General features: G+C 40.0%; 1 protein-coding gene across 10 annotated transcripts in view; it reads right to left on the reverse strand.

Moving 5' to 3' along the window:
* The window catches only part of MYO9B (myosin IXB), a 39903-nt gene that overhangs the window by 2804 nt on the left and 19832 nt on the right, over window positions 1-17267 (reverse strand). For 6 of the 10 annotated variants that reach the window (XM_042835621.1, XM_042835620.1, XM_042835618.1 and 3 more), the window contains exons 11-36: window positions 16312-16433; window positions 15582-15723; window positions 15106-15301; window positions 14455-14530; window positions 13913-14002; window positions 12751-12861; window positions 11696-11735; window positions 11085-11207; window positions 10542-10622; window positions 10232-10342; window positions 9582-9704; window positions 8990-9139; window positions 8711-8877; window positions 7415-8350; window positions 6849-6912; window positions 6368-6498; window positions 5546-5706; window positions 5235-5425; window positions 4654-4752; window positions 3993-4169; window positions 3461-3502; window positions 2901-3012; window positions 2456-2526; window positions 1799-1991; window positions 1390-1518; window positions 691-796 (exon numbers count right to left, since the gene is read on the reverse strand). In XM_042835621.1, the coding sequence (XP_042691555.1) occupies window positions 691-796; window positions 1390-1518; window positions 1799-1991; window positions 2456-2526; window positions 2901-3012; window positions 3461-3502; window positions 3993-4169; window positions 4654-4752; window positions 5235-5425; window positions 5546-5706; window positions 6368-6498; window positions 6849-6912; window positions 7415-8350; window positions 8711-8877; window positions 8990-9139; window positions 9582-9704; window positions 10232-10342; window positions 10542-10622; window positions 11085-11207; window positions 11696-11735; window positions 12751-12861; window positions 13913-14002; window positions 14455-14530; window positions 15106-15301; window positions 15582-15723; window positions 16312-16433 (3944 nt within the window). The remainder of the gene's footprint in view (window positions 1-690; window positions 797-1389; window positions 1519-1798; window positions 1992-2455; window positions 2527-2900; window positions 3013-3460; window positions 3503-3992; window positions 4170-4653; window positions 4753-5234; window positions 5426-5545; window positions 5707-6367; window positions 6499-6848; window positions 6913-7414; window positions 8351-8710; window positions 8878-8989; window positions 9140-9581; window positions 9705-10231; window positions 10343-10541; window positions 10623-11084; window positions 11208-11695; window positions 11736-12750; window positions 12862-13912; window positions 14003-14454; window positions 14531-15105; window positions 15302-15581; window positions 15724-16311; window positions 16434-17267) is intronic. The other 4 variants (XM_042835624.1, XM_042835622.1, XM_042835623.1 and 1 more) reach the window with 3 other exon arrangements.

Genomic DNA, 17267 nt, shown 5'->3' on the forward strand with positions numbered 1-17267 from the left:
TTCAGAAGAAGGAAAAAAAAAAAAGTAATTGAACCTTGCTGGAATATTAATAATCTGATCAAACTTTGCCACAGTCCCCTAATACAGATACAAGGAGACCACAGAGATATGAAATGGATTTCACACCTGCCAAATACAAGAAAAAGAAACAGAAAACCACCCAGGTTAAGCTGTTAGGTACCAGTGTGAAAGTCTGGCAGGTGATTCAGTGCCTCCCCTTCAAAAATCACTTCTCCCTGTGTTCAAGGGATCACTCAGAAACTCCTCAAGTTCTCTGGATGAAAGAGGCTCCCTTATCAGCATCACTGATCTCTGCTTTGAAGACCAGCACGTGTGCAAGCATTTATAATCCTTGAGCAGTCCCTACCTATTACACTAACATCCACTGTTTACTATTTACCTGTATTTACCACACTGTGCCACATTAATCCTACTGTTCAGAAAAACCTCACCAAGTATTTCAGATCTGTTTTGTCTCCAAAGCTGTCCTTACCTGATTTGATACACCAGATGGTAGAAACAAGCAAATGTCTGATTTTAAACAACTACCAACATCAATTCTTTCATTTCTAAACTAGCAAGTCAATCCCTACGCGGATTCTCAAGGGGCTCAAGTTATTAGGAAAGCTTCTAAGAAGGGCTCAACAAAGTTGAATGGAGTTTGACTCCAAATGAAATAATAATTCTTACTTGACTAGATGGAAGATGAGCCGTTCCAAGGTATCATGGTTTGCCTGTGGAAGCTGCTCGAGCACACTGTAAATGGCACAGAGTTGCTCCTGTTTTTCTGGTAGTTCTGTACAAGGGAAGAAAGAAGAAGATTGTCACTGCTGTGCAGCACTAGTGGAAAGGGCCAAGCACCTTCTGATATTGTCTCAAACAGTCTTCAACAGATAAAGTTCCTAGAAGCCTCTATCTCACCAACTGTTGTAACTGAATGTTAAAGTACCCAGGTGGCATTGCAGCTACTGACTTTTTCAGATACTCTTATTAGCATCATGATCTCCAATAGTTACGGTGCCTTACTGCTACTGAAGTGAATGAATCTAAAGGAGACTTCAGCTGTCCAGATATCTAAATCCAATCCAGAACACCAAGGAGAAGAGAAATCCTACATCAAAGAAAGCTTATTTGTGTGTTTGCAGTTCTTAAAGAGGGTGGTTGTATAGTGACATTCTGCTGCCAAAATAGAGGAACTCTGAAGCAAGAGGTCATATAAACTAGGAAAGTTTCCTGTAAGATGTTTTACATAAAGTTTAAAATCATTGCTGTAAATTAACTAGAAGGAAGCTGTTTAGCTAACACAAGCACCTCAGAGATTGTTTTCCCAAGGAAATAGCGAGATAACAAGAAAAAGAAAACACTGCTTCAATCATTTCTATAGCCTACCTACAGCACGGAGAAAATCGCTGTACTGTGCTGATGTCATCAGTGGGTCTGGCAATTCTCGTAACCACTGCTTAAGGATCCCCGTAATAGTGTGGATAGGGTAATTCTCCAGTTTCACTGAATTTGGATCTGAAAAGAAACGTTTTAATCTAATGCAGTTCATTCCTTTGATGCACACAATGCACAACTGGGTGCTAACAGAAGAAAAAAGAAAAAATCCACTGATAGGCACTTATACAGTACAAAGTAGCTTTTGTCAGCCAGCAAAAGTAATACAGACGGCATGTTGAAAATATGCCTGCTAAAATGCTGGTTTTGAAATACACGTGGCAGATGCTTTCAAACAGAAAAGAATTGAGAGGCAAACTACAATGGTGCAAGGAAGTCAAAAGGGTGGACATTGCCAGACCTGCTTGCAGCAGCTGTTTCAGCTCCTTCATACGATTTGCTGATCCTGATTTCCTGTAAATGCCTTCAGTGTAGAGGCCGTGCATCTCCACATGCTCTAGCAACTTCTCCATGACAATGGGGACGGAATTTCTCTCGCTGGTCAGGGAGCTCACACACACTCCAAAGTGCCGCGGTTCTGCATCCTGTTCATTCTGGAATCGATTCAGGTCAGGCACTATCAATGTCTATTCCCAAGATAGAAAATTCTATTGCTTTCTGTTAAAACTAACCTACGAGTCCAGAAAAAAAAAAAAGCTGAATGTTTTATTCTAGCTTCCTACAAACCTTTGATCATAATGCAGATTTCCTTAGTTACAGCAGTAAAGAAATCCTGCAAAAAGCACCAAAGGAGCTTTTTAATGGTTCATCCAACGCAGCACACATACTGAAGGAGTTCCCTAATTAGCTCAAATATCACCTTTTAAGAAGAATGTTCTGTTTCTACCACTGCAGGGCCTGACTTCAATTATATGCAAACATGGAAAGGAGCATAATTCAAGTAAAGTTTATCTCAGTGTTAGAACATCTGTTCTTCATTTGTTGAGCAAAGATGACAGCATTCTGCGTACATCACCCCTGGTATCTCAGTATGGCATCCCAGATCTACAGGTCTTACCTTTTTCCCACAGGATGTACAGCTGCTCTGGATTTTGGACATGCATTTCTTATGACAAGTCAACTTGCAAACTAGAGAGAGCAACAATTGTTAAAACGTTTCAAACGATGTTAAAATACTTTGAATTTTACTGCTTACTACAGCACGTCTGGACCAGCCAGAGTTTCAAGGAATTTGCCCATTTTCATGAACCATTTAGGCTGGAAAAGACCTACAAGATCACCAAGTCCCATCTCTAAACCACGTCCCGTGGTGCCATGTCCACATGCCCCTCAAACACCCCTGGAGATGGGAACCCCACCACTTCCTTGGGCATCGCATTCCAATGCTTGACCACCCTCTCTGCACAGAAACTCTTCCCAATATCCGTCTAAACCTCAACTGGTGCAACGCAAGACTGTTGATTTTGTAAGCTAAGTGGCAAGAATGAGACATTTTCACTTACCACTGCAGAGACAGGCCTTCTCCATGGGCCAGATGTACGACGAGCAGTGCTCACATGATTGCCGAATGCTCACTTGGTAGTTTGTGAATACATGACCATTGTGTTCTTCAATCTGATGGAAGACAGAGAGAAAACAATGCACTTCTCCCCACCCTCCTTTAAAAAAAACAAAACAAACAAAAAAAAAAAGCAAAGCAAGAAACAAGAAAACCCTACACACTTATTTTGGATTTTCTACTCTTCTTTTTGTAATTACAGCTGATGGTTTTGACTTTGAAACCAAATTTCGCTCTAGCATAAGGCAGTTGTGTTTGCTGATTTATTTCCTAACTGATCTGCTACCTTGGCTCATCAGCACAATACAAACACTAGCTCTTAGTTTGCTACTAATGTTTTAACAGTTGGTTTGTTTTTAAACAGTGTCACAACTGAGAAAATCATTGAGTTCTAAAAGATGCTACAAACATTTCAGTACAAGAATCATGCTCTTGAAACAGCGTTCTCCCTGCGTTCTCAGACTACAGCTGAGGACTGAGCAATGCAAAAAGGAAAGGACTTACTGCACGATCTTGTTTTCGCTTCTTCTTCTGGGCTTTGGTTTGCTGCAGTGAAGTGCAAAACAGGCATTAGCCTTCAAAATCCAGAAATGCCACTTTTTTTTTCCAATTCAGTTTACCAGACTCTACTTCACCTCCAGATACTGGAGATGCTGCACTGCAGCTTTAACTTGTATGAGGCTCACCTGAGCTCACACTGGCTGTGAACCTTCTACAAACCAGTTGAGCTCCCTGCCTGATGACTAAGCAATTCCAACTCCAAAACCTTTAGAGAAAGCTTAAGTTTTCACCAAATACAATGTGCAAATATTTTCAGATTCTGAGAACGTTAAGAACAACCTAAATAACTAATAGTTTCATACTGGTGTATCAGCATTCAAAAATTGTTATGGGGGTGATCTGCATAGGGAAAACATTTCCTAAATAATCAAGGATGATGCCATTGGAAAGCTTTCAGAGATAACAGCTTCCTTATCCCTAGGAGAGTAACATAGTTTAGACATCCTGCAAGTCAGTAGCAGTGTAGGTTTCATACCTTGGGCTGCTCAGATTCTTCTTTTTTTGTATATCCTCTGATGAATTCATCCAGAAGGGATTGGAAGAGATTCAAAACCAGCTTGACTTCTTTCTCTTCCCTTTTTTTGGCCAGATTTGTAACTAGAAGCTGGTAGTTTTCCACCAGATCTTTGTAGCCAACATGGATTTGCCCATTCTGAAAAGGAGGAAGAAGTACTATTGAGAAGGCAGCCTTTTTGCATATAGTTGATACAGATATCAGGTATTTAAGTGTTGCCCACTGGTGATTAAAGCAAAATACAACAGCTCACATCAGGAAAGAAATTACTGGAGTTCCATATTACACTCTAAAAGGGCACTTGGCTGAGACAAGTCTGAGTCAGAAAAATGTTGGAAAAGGTGTTTGGCAACTCTCCTGGTAATTAGATACAGCAGTGTGAAGGGGCTGAAGACAGCAATATCAAGTGAGTTACAGATAATGAATGAGAAGAGGGAAATGAAGCAGTCTTGTTATCAGAACCATAATGTGATTATCAAGTTTAATATTCAGAATTCTGTGCTAAGAACTGCTGATTTGCTTTGTTAAAGAGCTGTAGTCAAACATTTAAACAGCACACTCTATTCATTGATTACCATTGGGTTGATGTGGGTTTTTTTTCACTTCACTGAGATTTACTTACAGGAGCAGAGTACATGGTCTTGATATTTCCTCTGAACTTCTCAGTGGCTTCAAAAAACAGGCATTCAACACCAGATTTCTGGGAGCGCAAGTCGTTGATCTAAAATGCAATTACATCTGTATCAGGTTTCTTTAAGGGAACATCCAACCACTGCTAGGTTTGGTACCAGGTTGAGTCATTGAGGACCTTTCCAATTACCTAAAACGACACATTTCCTAACGCACTGTGATGACACAAAAATAGGAGTTAGAACCCTGCACTTCCTTTAAGTCTTTTTCCCCCTTTCTTTTTTTTCTGGGGGAGGGGGAAAACAACTTTTGCTGCACACTGGTGCACATTCTTTGCACACGATGGACTAACCTGAATACCACCTGCATTTAATGGAACACAATGCATGAAAAACTTGAAGGAAGGAAGGAATAGGAAGGATCTTAATACAGACTCAATGCATTCCAGTTATCAAATAAATTCTCCTTTGCTTTAAATAATAATATAACCTTGCATCTAGAAGAGTTGTCTTTAAAACTCTACACAAACAATAAACACAGACCTGAATTTTATCATAGTGGAGTGAATTTTACCTTGTTTAGAAGGAACTCATCAAGATGTTTCAGTTCATTGGCATTTGCAATCTCTCGGACTATAGAAGCTCGCCAATTCTGAGATACACTGGAGATCTTGCTGATCTTAATAGTACGGTTCTTCTTTGCTTTACTGCTCTCCTTTACATGGCGCTCCCCTGCCTGGAGACGACTTGGCTGCCCAGAAGAAGCTGGGAAATAAACGAATTTGTATTCTAAAACGGGGTGACTGAATTCTGCAATATTTGTTTCCCAGCAAAACATTACAGGTGTGGCATTAGCAAGATGGTGATCAAGTGATAGAAACTCACCTTCTGAAACTTTCTGTGCTCCTCCCGTGTCCGGAAACAGGAGGCACGAAGTGAGTGAGAGCCCATCGCCTTCATCAATCACATCAGGATTGAACTCCTTCGGAATTTTCTTGTCTGGCTTTTTCCCCAAAAGTCTACGCAAAGGACTTTTGAAAGCAGACCTGAACATAAAGCAGATGCAAGTTTGTCACATCCTAACTCTTTTACAAGAAAAGGCTCATAATACAAGAGTTAACATCCACAGTAGGAATAATTTATACTGTGGATATTTAGTCTGTTCAACCTGCATAAAAACTGGGCAGCAGGAAAGACAGTGTGAAAGCACATTTGGGCTTTATACTTACCAGAGCACTACTTTGAACATACATAGAGACAACAAATCTCATCTCCAAGACACCATTTCTGGTCAGGAAGTCCCTGAGCTGCAGAATGCCAAAAGCTGGGGAGTTGGCCAGGGGAAAAGCAATATACATCTACTGTGTTCTTAAGCTTTTCCCTTGCAATCTCATTCCTAAGTCAGGATGACAGTACGCTACACAGAACTTTGATCAGAGCCTCTGCATGGTTTCTTAAGTCAAAAAGAACAAAAAGCATGTGTTATGCAAGACACAGAATCTGCTCCTCAGCAGGGTCAAATATCACTCGTGTCAAACACAAAGACCAAAACAACCAGCAGCACAAACGCTCACATAGCTGAGATCGACACAAGTCTTTCCAGTCATGTATGCTCTCAAGATGTCCAATTCAAAAACTAAGGGGGTACCAAGGCTCCTTTTCTCATTTTCTAAAACCAGAGCCCCCAGTCACACAAAGAATACATACTTGGCATCTATTTGCTGGCTTGCTGGCTGCATGGAAACAACTGTATCAGAGGTAGGTAAGAGGTCACTGGACTTCTTTTGCAAAAGGTACTTCTTGTTGCCTTTTTCTTCTTCTATTGTATCTGGTGATTGCTACAGAAGAGAGAAGTAAAAAACAACAAATGGTAAGAGATTCTTAACATACTTTCAAAAACTACAATGGTAAAAAAGATCAGCTCATCAAGACAAAACACTTCAGATAATAGAGATTAGCTTACTAAACCGACATTGAAGTATACTTAATTATTTGAGCAAGCACCCACTTGTTAAAATTTACTTTTCTAATTGTATAATATTTGCAAATGAAATTATTTTACCTGGATTTAAAGCTAAACTTCAACAGAAAGGAACTCAAACATACAGAACTACAGCCAGTTATTCACAAGTCTTCAAACTTTATAAACAAGGATAACTAAATATAAATATGCACAATAGCAAAGTACCTGACTTGTGGCAGCATGGGCCAGTGCTGAGAGATCATTTAATGAAGATGAAGTCCCCTTCTTTCTGCAATGTTACAAGATTAATTTTAGAATACACACTTTATTGAAGTCTGTAGGCTGTTAATACTTCATATCTTTTAAATAACCCATAATAACCCAGATATCTGAGAGAGAATCCTCAAACTCTTGCCACTCACTTTGAAATGTTAAAAAAAAAAAAAAAAAAAAAAAGTACTGGAGAAGCAAAAAAACAAAAACCCAGATGTAACAGAGGGGTGGTGCTTGCAAATTGCAGTCCCTAAAAGTTTGTTTCTAATGGATGCTACAGACAAGAAATAAACTCCAGACACTAACTGAACCTGACTCTCTCTCAGTTTGTCCAGGCAGACTTCGTATCCTTCTTACTCGTACAGACTCAACTGCAGAGCACAGGACAAAAAGGCAAAAAAAAAAAGCAGCACTTGTTCATCACTATTTTCCTCCATGCACTGCAGCTCTCCAGCTGTTCTGAAATGTCACTGGCAGGTTTTTCTGAAAAATTCAAGATATTAGGAAACTGTTCTTACTCTAGGGGGTCCTGAGGAGACTGATCTGCACGTGTTCTTCCATCCAAAGACTGGCTCAGCACATCATTCTGACCAGCATCAGACTGTCTCTTTCCTTTCCATTTTTCTCTCTTATACTTTAGTTTTCCTGGGTCATCCACATATCTCTGGATCTGGGAAGAAGTGGGACTATCCAGATCCTTGGCTTCCTTCTGAACAGGCCGTTTGTTTTTATCTCCCCAACATTCAGCTGGAGTTTGAAAGCTTCCAGTAGCAAACAGTGTGTTTTCAAGATTCAGCGCAAGATTTGTTGGCCTTTCAGGACAGCTTTGGCTGACTCTCAGTTGGCTACTTTGGCTCTCTTCTGCTTTCATCACTCTATCAATAGCCTTATCTACTCTTTCAACTTCCAATGCAGGTGGTTGCTCACGAATATAACTACCTTCTTTTATCTCACTTAGCAGTGGTGTATCTGAAATGGCCTTTCCCTGATTTGCATTTTGTTCTTTCTCATTGCTTTTTTGTAGTACAGCATCTTGTTCTGTGGATTCTTTTGGCTCATAAACATTTTCCTGGGCCTCTTCAGGACGCAGTAAAGCTGCTTCTTCAAAGGAAAACTGGACATGCTTATTCTGTAGCTCATTATGTTCCAGCCCCCTCTGCCGGCGAAATTCACGTTTCTCCCTGCTGCTCGTCACTTTCTCACAGCCCTCAATCACGTTCTTCTGAGGTAACGTGGCCGTTTCAGATGAGCCCAGGTTTTCACCTTGCTCACTTGGAACTTCATCTTTTCCCTCAACAACTTGATCCAGCTCTGACTCGTGTTTCACAGGCAATTGATCCATTGTTGGTTCATTGCCCTCATCCTTCCTCATATCAGTCTCTCTGTCTTGAGCTTCTTGCATTTTCCGCTGCTCTTCTTCAGCTTTCTGCTTTTCCATAACCATTTTCTGAAATCTGTTATGAAGAAAATAACGTATTTATTGCACAGTGGTCATGAAAGATACCTACCAGTTTAAACACAGTTTAAATAACAACAGAGACTCTAAGTACACACACATGTACAGTCCCAATATGGCCGTATGAGGACTGCTCATTAGCACTGACATGCATCAGGGCAGCTCAGCTGAACAACATCCAAACACGAAGGGCTTAACCAATTCCCACTGGCCACTTCATGCTGCCTGCAGGGCCACATGGAACTGTCTGGTCATTCATGAAGTTAGTTATCACAGAGAACTAAAAGCTGGAGATGTACTAAAGTAGCTAAGTAGTTGAAATGCATGTTTGCATGCCTTAACGCTCCTCTTCCTTTACCTCTGACGCTGAAGATACCCTCTGACCATGGCTTGCACAAGACAAATCCTCTTTTTGTGTTCAAGGTAGCGTTTTTGCTCCCTGTATCTTCGCCATGCTGACTGAATATAAATGGCAGCATTATTCCTTTGCAGGGCCCTCCTGACACAGCGGGAACGCCAGCAAGCCTAAGAAAGGAGATTTCTGAAGTGAGGGAGGAACACTCCAAGGCAGGGAGTTATTTCTGTGGGGAAGGTTGCTTGTTTTTATGAAAAATAGATTAACAGCTCTCAGAGATACCTGTAAAACAATGGCTGCTTGTCGTGTTCGGAGAAAGCGTCTCCTTTCTAAAACCATCCTGAGCCAGCTCTGAAGGAGAATGATTTTCCTGATCACTTCTTTGTGTAGTGTATCCTGTAGTATTTGCCGCTCAGCCTCTTTCATAAAAACCTGCTCAGTTCAAAAAAGGTTAATCAGCAAATGGTTCACTGGAGATATCTCCACTTACTGAAGCAAATCTCCACAGCTGACAGCAATTAGCATTTCCAAAAGTAATTAATCAAATTTCAGTGTGAGGATTTTAAAACATATCTGTGCGGATGGTATTCAAATCACAGAACCATTCTAAAATGAACATCGACCTTTTGGACAAACACCAATAGCAACCATTTCTCCAAAGCAACACCCTTACAATACAGAATCGTGCTGCACTGTGTTGTTTCTGATGCTGACCTGTCTTCCTACAACCAACACTGGCACCAGCACTTACTATTTCTGACTATCGTAATTTAAAAATATACATCACAGAGAAAGAAGCAACAGTTGTAAATCAGCTGCACTGAATATAGTATATATGAGTGTTTCTTCTTGGAAGACAGAAAGTTTTACTGACCTTGGTCTTCCCTATTTGACAGTTGTTTTTATCCAATTTCAATTTACTCAAATAAGCAAAAATGTCTTCCTTAGAGGCTTTGGCATTTTTGGGAAGTAGCACCTGAAACTGATCTATGAATTCCTGTGGAAGGCAGAGACAGCAAGACATCAAGGTTAGAAGCCAAATCAGAAGTTCAGAGTTTCAGTTGTACTTCTAAAATTAAGACATCTGAGCTGCAGGGATATGAAAGTACTTATTTCTCACTCCAAACTGAGGTATTTTTCTCCATTGTGAAACAAGCTGCCTGCAGCCCCCAACTGAAGTTACAGATCATGTAGAAGTGACCTTTACAACTATAAAGTGTTCTACAGAAAGCAAATTATCATATAGAGGCAGCGTGCAGCACTGACTGTTTACACTTGTAACACAGCTCTTCGAATGCTTTCCTTTGTGCACCAAGTACAACATACTGGCAGATGACTCATACAGAAGTTTACACTACAACTTGTCAGCAGGCAGCTCTGACAAAACCCTAATGAATTCCTGCAGCCATCTCAAGTGGTCATGAACTTCATACAGGGCCACAAAAGACTCTAAAATAATGCATGTTTTTCCAACTGCGGCAGATGCTTCTTAAAAGCATTACCCGCATCCAGCTTTTCACATACCTGGAATGTATACTTGGCACTATAGCCAGATCTTCTGATTCGCACAGTTTCAAGCATGCCAGTGTACCTTAACTGCTGAAGCACCAAGTTTTCATCAAAGAGCATCTCTTTCTGAAAAAGATCAGAAGTCAGCAGCTAAAAATTGCCTGAGGAGTCCTACAGCCTTTAGTAGAAAGAAAAAAAAGCACATCCTGGCTACCTTTCATCTTCATACAGAATGACAGTGAACAAGTCGAGAGAGATATATTACAGAGCCAGAAGACTTTGATCTACAGCACTCTCATCAGCTCAGTTCTTAAGGCAGTCTTACCTTCTCAGCGTTGGAGCGGATACAACGGATGAAGAATGGCTCAGCTTTCCCCAGCGTCTCCAGTAATTTATTAAGTGAAGTCTGAAATGCAAAAGTGCTGCTGGATATTTTTCTAGGTATCAGTACTTTGAGTTGTATTTGACAGCAGTAGAGCTACTTCCTCAGAAATAAGGTTCTTTCAGGTCTGAAGGCTATACAGATCCTAATTCATCCAGCAGGAATAATGGAATAATTCTTCCATCCTGCACATCAGAGCCCTGTTCTTGCTTTTAGTCTTTTTTAGGATGATGCAAACTGGAGCTACGTATCCTTTTACAGTTGCACTGGATATGCACACAAGAATGAGGCTGACTGCACAGAGAACTAGCACATTTCATAGCACAAGGGTAATCTCCAACTGCAGTCTACCTTTATTAAAGGAACAAAGCCTACTTCAAAAAAACTCCAAGATAAAAAAACATTTTATTTTTTAATCAGTTCAGCTGAGATTGCTCTCATGAGGTGAGAGTGCATCTAGAAGTGTGTACAGCATCAGTCACCTACCTGGAACTGTGCACTTATGCTAGGGGGTTTCTTTTTCTTGTGCAAGTGTAAGAGGGATTTTGTAGTTCGATCGTGTAGAGTCATGCTTACTATAAGCTTCAGAGATTTGGAATCCAGCAAGTTCTAGAAGAAAGTTTTCACAATGAACATAAAATGTAAGTCCTTTAATTTCAGTGGAAATATTTACCTGCGTAAAAGCAAGACTGAAGCTTGCTGCTGAATGAAACTGCTTAGCCTCACATACAGTGACATGTTACACTTCAAGAATATTATTTCAGAGAAAAACAAGATCAAATCTCTCCCATTGCCCCATCCCAAGAACAAAAGGTGAACTATGCAATTTCTGCGTTTGCCTTCCATGACTTGATCAGAAAATGGCTTTATGTATTTATGGCTTCTCTAGTTCAATCAAACACATGAAAATACACCTTTTTTTCCTGCTCAGATTTTCTTATAAAGGTGAATGTTCACCTTACTTCTCATTGTCAAAACGGAAAATTTAGAGATAAATGATACAACTTCCCTAAATCATGAAAGAACATCAAACAAAATGAATATTCACAACGTGAAAAACCCCAAATGAGAAATTTAAGTTTATCAAATAACCTTACCTTTGGAATGATCTGCTTTTGTTTGACAGCTCTACTTTTCCTGTTAAAATATTGAAGATAATTATGAAAAACACAGATGTGATTTTGGGTACTTCAGCAAGCCACAAATGGTGCAATTTATGAGGCAAGATGAAAGGCAGAAGAAAACGAGCACAGCAACATCAGGACGCATTCATGCATGGAGCATATATAAGTGATTAATGCAAGAAATGCAAACTGCTTTGCAACATGTTTTTAACTTCATCTTTTCAAATAAATTGTAGGTACTGGAAGCTGTCAAAAGTCTCTGAAGTTATTAAAAACTACAGACTGATTTTGTGCAAGTTATTTTATTTAGCTACAGTCAATGAATGCTGCACATGCAGGCAGTATCAAGTGAAAATACTTCATTCAGAAGTTATAACAGCTTGCACCAGAATCCCTGTGAAAGTACTGAACCATTCCCAGCGGAACCCCACCTACCCAAGAACTAGATCTGTGAATTCTGATACCTCTGAGATCATTCCCAGAACTTCCTGAGGCAGTACACAAATCTCAGGCATAAATCCCATCCACAAACACTGAACTGGAACATGAAGCTGTCAGAAGCAAAGCTGTAGTTCAAATCCTCCTAATCCAGGACACGTTAACTCCCTGATGCAAGGCAAGCTCCAACTCCGTGCCAACTACTTTACATTTAGTTTGATACAACAGGCCACAAACTGATTTTCTCACACATGGACAGCTGCACACAGGCAAAGAGACTTAACCCAGGGACACACACATCACTGGCATCCTGAATTTCAGGAAACTATCAGGTTTAACTTGTGAGAGGTCGAATTATCAACAGTTTCACAACAAACTTGCATGACATACTTGAGTTTACTTGACAAATGGGCTTAACTGTCAACTTACACAAAGGAACAAAGCATTCTCTGTAACTTTTATATTTGGTTCTTAACTGCTGTTTGGTTGTGCAGAGCACAAACTTGGGACAAGTACATATTTTATGGGTTAGAACAAGTGCTTGGTTATTGGTGCACCTTCAAAGCAATACCTAGAGCACCTGAACTCACATGAAGTGGGAGCGGTGTTGGAGTCGACTGAGTGACCGAAGCAGCTTACAGGGATCACCTCCCTGCCATGGAAGTCCTTTTATACTTGCGATGATTTGCTCATGCATGTCTCTAAAATGATTCACAGCAAAACAAAGATGGCAAACAAAGACACGTGGGCATGAAGGAGAAAACAGGAGTTAAAAAATAAGAGATCCCATCACCAAGTGTGCTCCAAACAGTAGCAGGTCAATCCCAGACTACTTTTTCCTAAACATCAATGACTGTGATGTCAAGTCAGCACTTTCTAATTTTAGTGCCTTAAAATTTAGTAACCAGTCACATACTTTCTCATTCTACCTTTTCGTCTAAATTCTTTAGCTACCAATTCTGAGTACAGAGAGGAGAATTTAACCAAATGCAGTTCACGTGCAAAGGACCTTCTTATTCAGCCAAGTAGCCCTTTCTGATAGATACAGGCTTTTCTGTAATCAAGCAGTACATACTGGTGTATAAATTTCACTATGAAAATGATGCTGCATAAGCAGACACTCACGAGATAAGCAAGGTGGAAACCAGCCATTACAGCAATATTTGAAGTCTCATTACTTTTTTTTATTATTATTTTTTTAATTTCCACTTCAAATTTATTTGTAAGTTTAGTTTTCAAAGTAAGCCTGGGATGGTCCCTAATTTATGGCAGATCCCATTATTTTAAGCATGCACCATGCCTGTGGAGCGTGGCGTCTTGGCACGGAACTTACCTTCTTTTCTCTCCAGAGAGGCACAAACCAAAAATAATAGAAGTGTAAGAGTCACTTCTGACTGTTAAATGTTATCACTACGCTGAGCTGCTCACTGAGGCAGCAGCAACCCTCTTACAGATAGTTGCTTGTTTCCCCTGGTACTGCAGAACATTTTTAGAGTATCTAGATTCTGTTTCAAAACATCGCAAGGAAACAGTTAAATTTAAATATGACCCAGATGGAATTGCATCTTTAATTCTTAGCTGCCACAAATGACAGAGACTGCACAGGATGAAGTAATTATGAAGCAGTATGAAGTCATTACTTGATGTGTATTACATTTAATGGCTTCAGTTTTACACAAAGCATGCTCAGAAAGTCAGACTGTCCAGGAATGTGCCTCCCTGGCCTTTAAGCCCAGGCCTATTTCTACTTACTTCTTGTTTTCATAAAAAGAAATGATGTCTTCAAAAGCATTTATATCGAAATCCTCTGAACAATCAAATGAGAAATCAAGCATTGAGTGGCTGCAAAAGGAACATGTATAAAACCTAAATATTCAACAGAAAGGCAAAGATGCCTATATAGAGTGATGTGTGGAGCCCACTTCTGCAGGACTTGCCCCACCTCCTAATCACATCATAACACATTGAAATAAACGAGTGCTCCTACGAATCCTCAGTAGGACAGACTGGCTGTAGCAGAACACACAGTGCTAAAAGCAACATACACAAAACACAGATGGAGAATTCAAAAAAAACCCTGTAGTAAATAGGACCGAAGCTGTCTCACCAATATTTGGTACAATTGAGTCTTACACAAAGTAAGTTGGGTACCTTTGTGATACAGTTTGGAAAGTCAAACAAGATAGAAGAAATAAAACCCAATGTTCTTGTGGAAAAATCTAGTTGCTGTTTGATATGTGAAATGTGATTCAGCAATTCAGATCATATCCTGATACAGGATACGTGTTTCTCACCGGTAAACTTTTTCTACTGGCGCATTCGATCTCTGGAGTTCTCCCAGGGGAACTCTGGGGCCTTGGCGCACCACTCCTGGTGAGAAATAATCAAGAGATTGAAATTTGGCAAAGATGGCAGCATAACAGACAAAAAACCCCGTCAACAGTAACAAGCAATGTATCTATCCAAGGGCCTGGATTTCAAGCTAGAGCACAGTTTCTCAAATGCTCAAATGTGCCCAACCGCTACCAAGTAAACTGCAGCTGTTCTGTAAAGCTGTTCAAAATTAATCTTCGAAGTTTCATCTTGAATACTCATTTGAAACTTTAAGGCAATCTGAGAAGATCACTGAAGATCAAAAACAGTGATAAGAAAACCATGCATACTAGAACTTGTATTATCTTCCCAAGCTTTTATAATAGGACTTCAAACTTGGCCCAGACTGCTGGCAACAGTGCCGTAATTAGAGGGGAAGTTTGAATGCTCTCAGATAAAAAGTGACAACCTCCCTGCTGTGTACTAATTAAGTCATTTTCACAGGTTAGCTTTGTCTCTGGTACTAAATCAAGATTGCCTTTGAAAGGTTTTGCAGTAACCAGTTCTGCCAGCAAGCATTATCAGTTTGAGAGCATTTGAAAGCATTTCCAGAAAGTCTTCTCACATCATACCTGCTGTCTTCTGAGCTCTCTGGCGTCCGGCTTCTGCAAAGACAGCCATGGCCTGAACAGCCGCTCGCAGAACAGCCCAGCGGAACACAGCGACAGGGTCCATCCCTATCAGCTCCCGAACATAGGTGCTGTCACTGCTCCGCAGCAAAGCAACGATGTCTGGCCGCATGTAATCCATGTTTTTCTCTCTGAAATCCTGCAGAACAGGAACACTGAACCTGAACCTCTTTGGAAAGCAGGCGCGCAGACACCACGCAGCACTGGGTTTCGACCCAAGATATTCATCACTATTCAAAGTATTCTAAATAACTGTAACTGTAGTGAGCGTTATCTTCAAGTAATACATCCAATGAAATATTCCATTCAACCCATTCCCTGCAAACTTTCTACATCCTGACAAAGCTGTCAGGGAAGTGGGGTTTGTTTTCAGTATTTTTATTGTTATTATTACTGTGGCCATCAAGCATGTCACCTACTTTTATCTGGTATTTAACTTTCCCAGCAAAATGTCGAATAATAAAAGCAGGTTCCATTACTGGGGTTGCAACAAAAAACTTGTTCTCCTCATGCTGCTGTTTGAATTTTGCTAGTAGAGTTTGGTTGGTGGCACGTGGAAAACTAGGAAACAAAACAGAAAGGGTCAGCTGCTTTTCTTCAAATACAGTTATGTATGCTGAAGCACAAGACAACAGACTGCAGAGCATTTACTGACCTCGTGGAAAGCATTATATTAAGATGACTAAATTTTAGTTGTTTCTTACACATTTGGTTTGAATCTTCAGTTTTGGATGGAAAAAAATCCAAACAAACAGCTCCACATGTATCCTGAATATTCTGAGGTTTGAAGTGCCCAGCAATGCTTCCACCCACTTTACCACTCAAGTTTAGTTGGTACCACAATAATTATTCACCACATTTGTCTCTTACTGTTCCAATGGCTCACAAAGATGCACTTGACTGTAATCATAATTCCATCATAAAACATAAAATGGAAGTTTCCAAATCTGCTTAAGCCAAGGTTTAATTTTTATCATCAATTTATATCACTAGAATATTAGACTCATCAGAAACAAATAACTGTAGGTCATAGTCATGACACTTGGCTTCCCACATCATTCAGGTGTTTGTTCCCCTGTTTCTTTGCTTTCAAGTTATATTTCTGTTCCCTTCCACATTTTTTATTTCCCAGAGACATTTGTTGCTTACTTGCTTTCTTCATCCAGCAGATAGAAGAGACCAGTGGGCTTCTTGCTGATCAAGTGAATGCAGGCCACATTATCAGTATAGTCAATATCGTGCCAAGTGATCCCTTCGCTCTTATATTCCTCCTGTGCAGTTCAAGAGAATTCCCTCATCAGTACAGTGTACCTTTAATGTACCATGACCTAAGTGCTTAAAAGACATTCTTGAACAGCTATGGCAAATTGACTTCATTAGTTCAGGCAGCAGAAACAGAATAAGGAAAGATTTAAGAACAGAACAGCAGGCATGTTTGTTCAGCTGAAAGGTCTACCTAGGGAAATCACTCAGCACGGGTATTTAAAAACCACAACAGTACAAGAATGTTCCTTGTCCTGCTATGCCTTTCCAGGGGTCAGCAGTCCACAAAGTTGGAGTCAGACATTACAACTACAGCATTACATTTAAAACCCTGGATAGAGATACTGGAGGAATTTAATTTTTTCCCCATAGTTTTTGTATTATAAAAAGTGACAAGTATTATGATCCAGAACCTCAAAATAGCACTGTCACATGAAGTCATGCAAGCTACAAAACAGGCAGCGACACCTCATACAATATCAACAGCAGAACCTCCCTGTTGCTCTCATTGCTTTTACAAGAAAATATGAAGCACTTCTGCAGAAATGATAATGCATCAAATGCTTTACAGAACAAAATTCCCATCGAAATAGGGAAGCAAAATATCAGCTTTTCTTACTGCTGTAAAAGACTGCGGAAGTGAGCTGAACAAGCTGCTAGTGCAAAGAAGATAACCAACAGAAAATTGACTGAAATAAGTTCTACATTTAACAAAAGACAAAGAGCAACCCTCTTGCTGCTCTATGAGCACGATGTAAATAGGTTATTTTTAAGTAGGTAGAATTAAAACTAATGACAGACTGCACAGTGTGTATGTCACATTGCAGAACTGAAATTCAACT

Source organism: Centrocercus urophasianus, unplaced genomic scaffold (assembly GCF_019232065.1).
Source record: "Centrocercus urophasianus isolate 14NV4802_14NV808 unplaced genomic scaffold, USGS_Curo_1.0 seq_54, whole genome shotgun sequence".
In the NCBI taxonomy this organism is placed as follows: domain Eukaryota; kingdom Metazoa; phylum Chordata; class Aves; order Galliformes; family Phasianidae; genus Centrocercus; species Centrocercus urophasianus.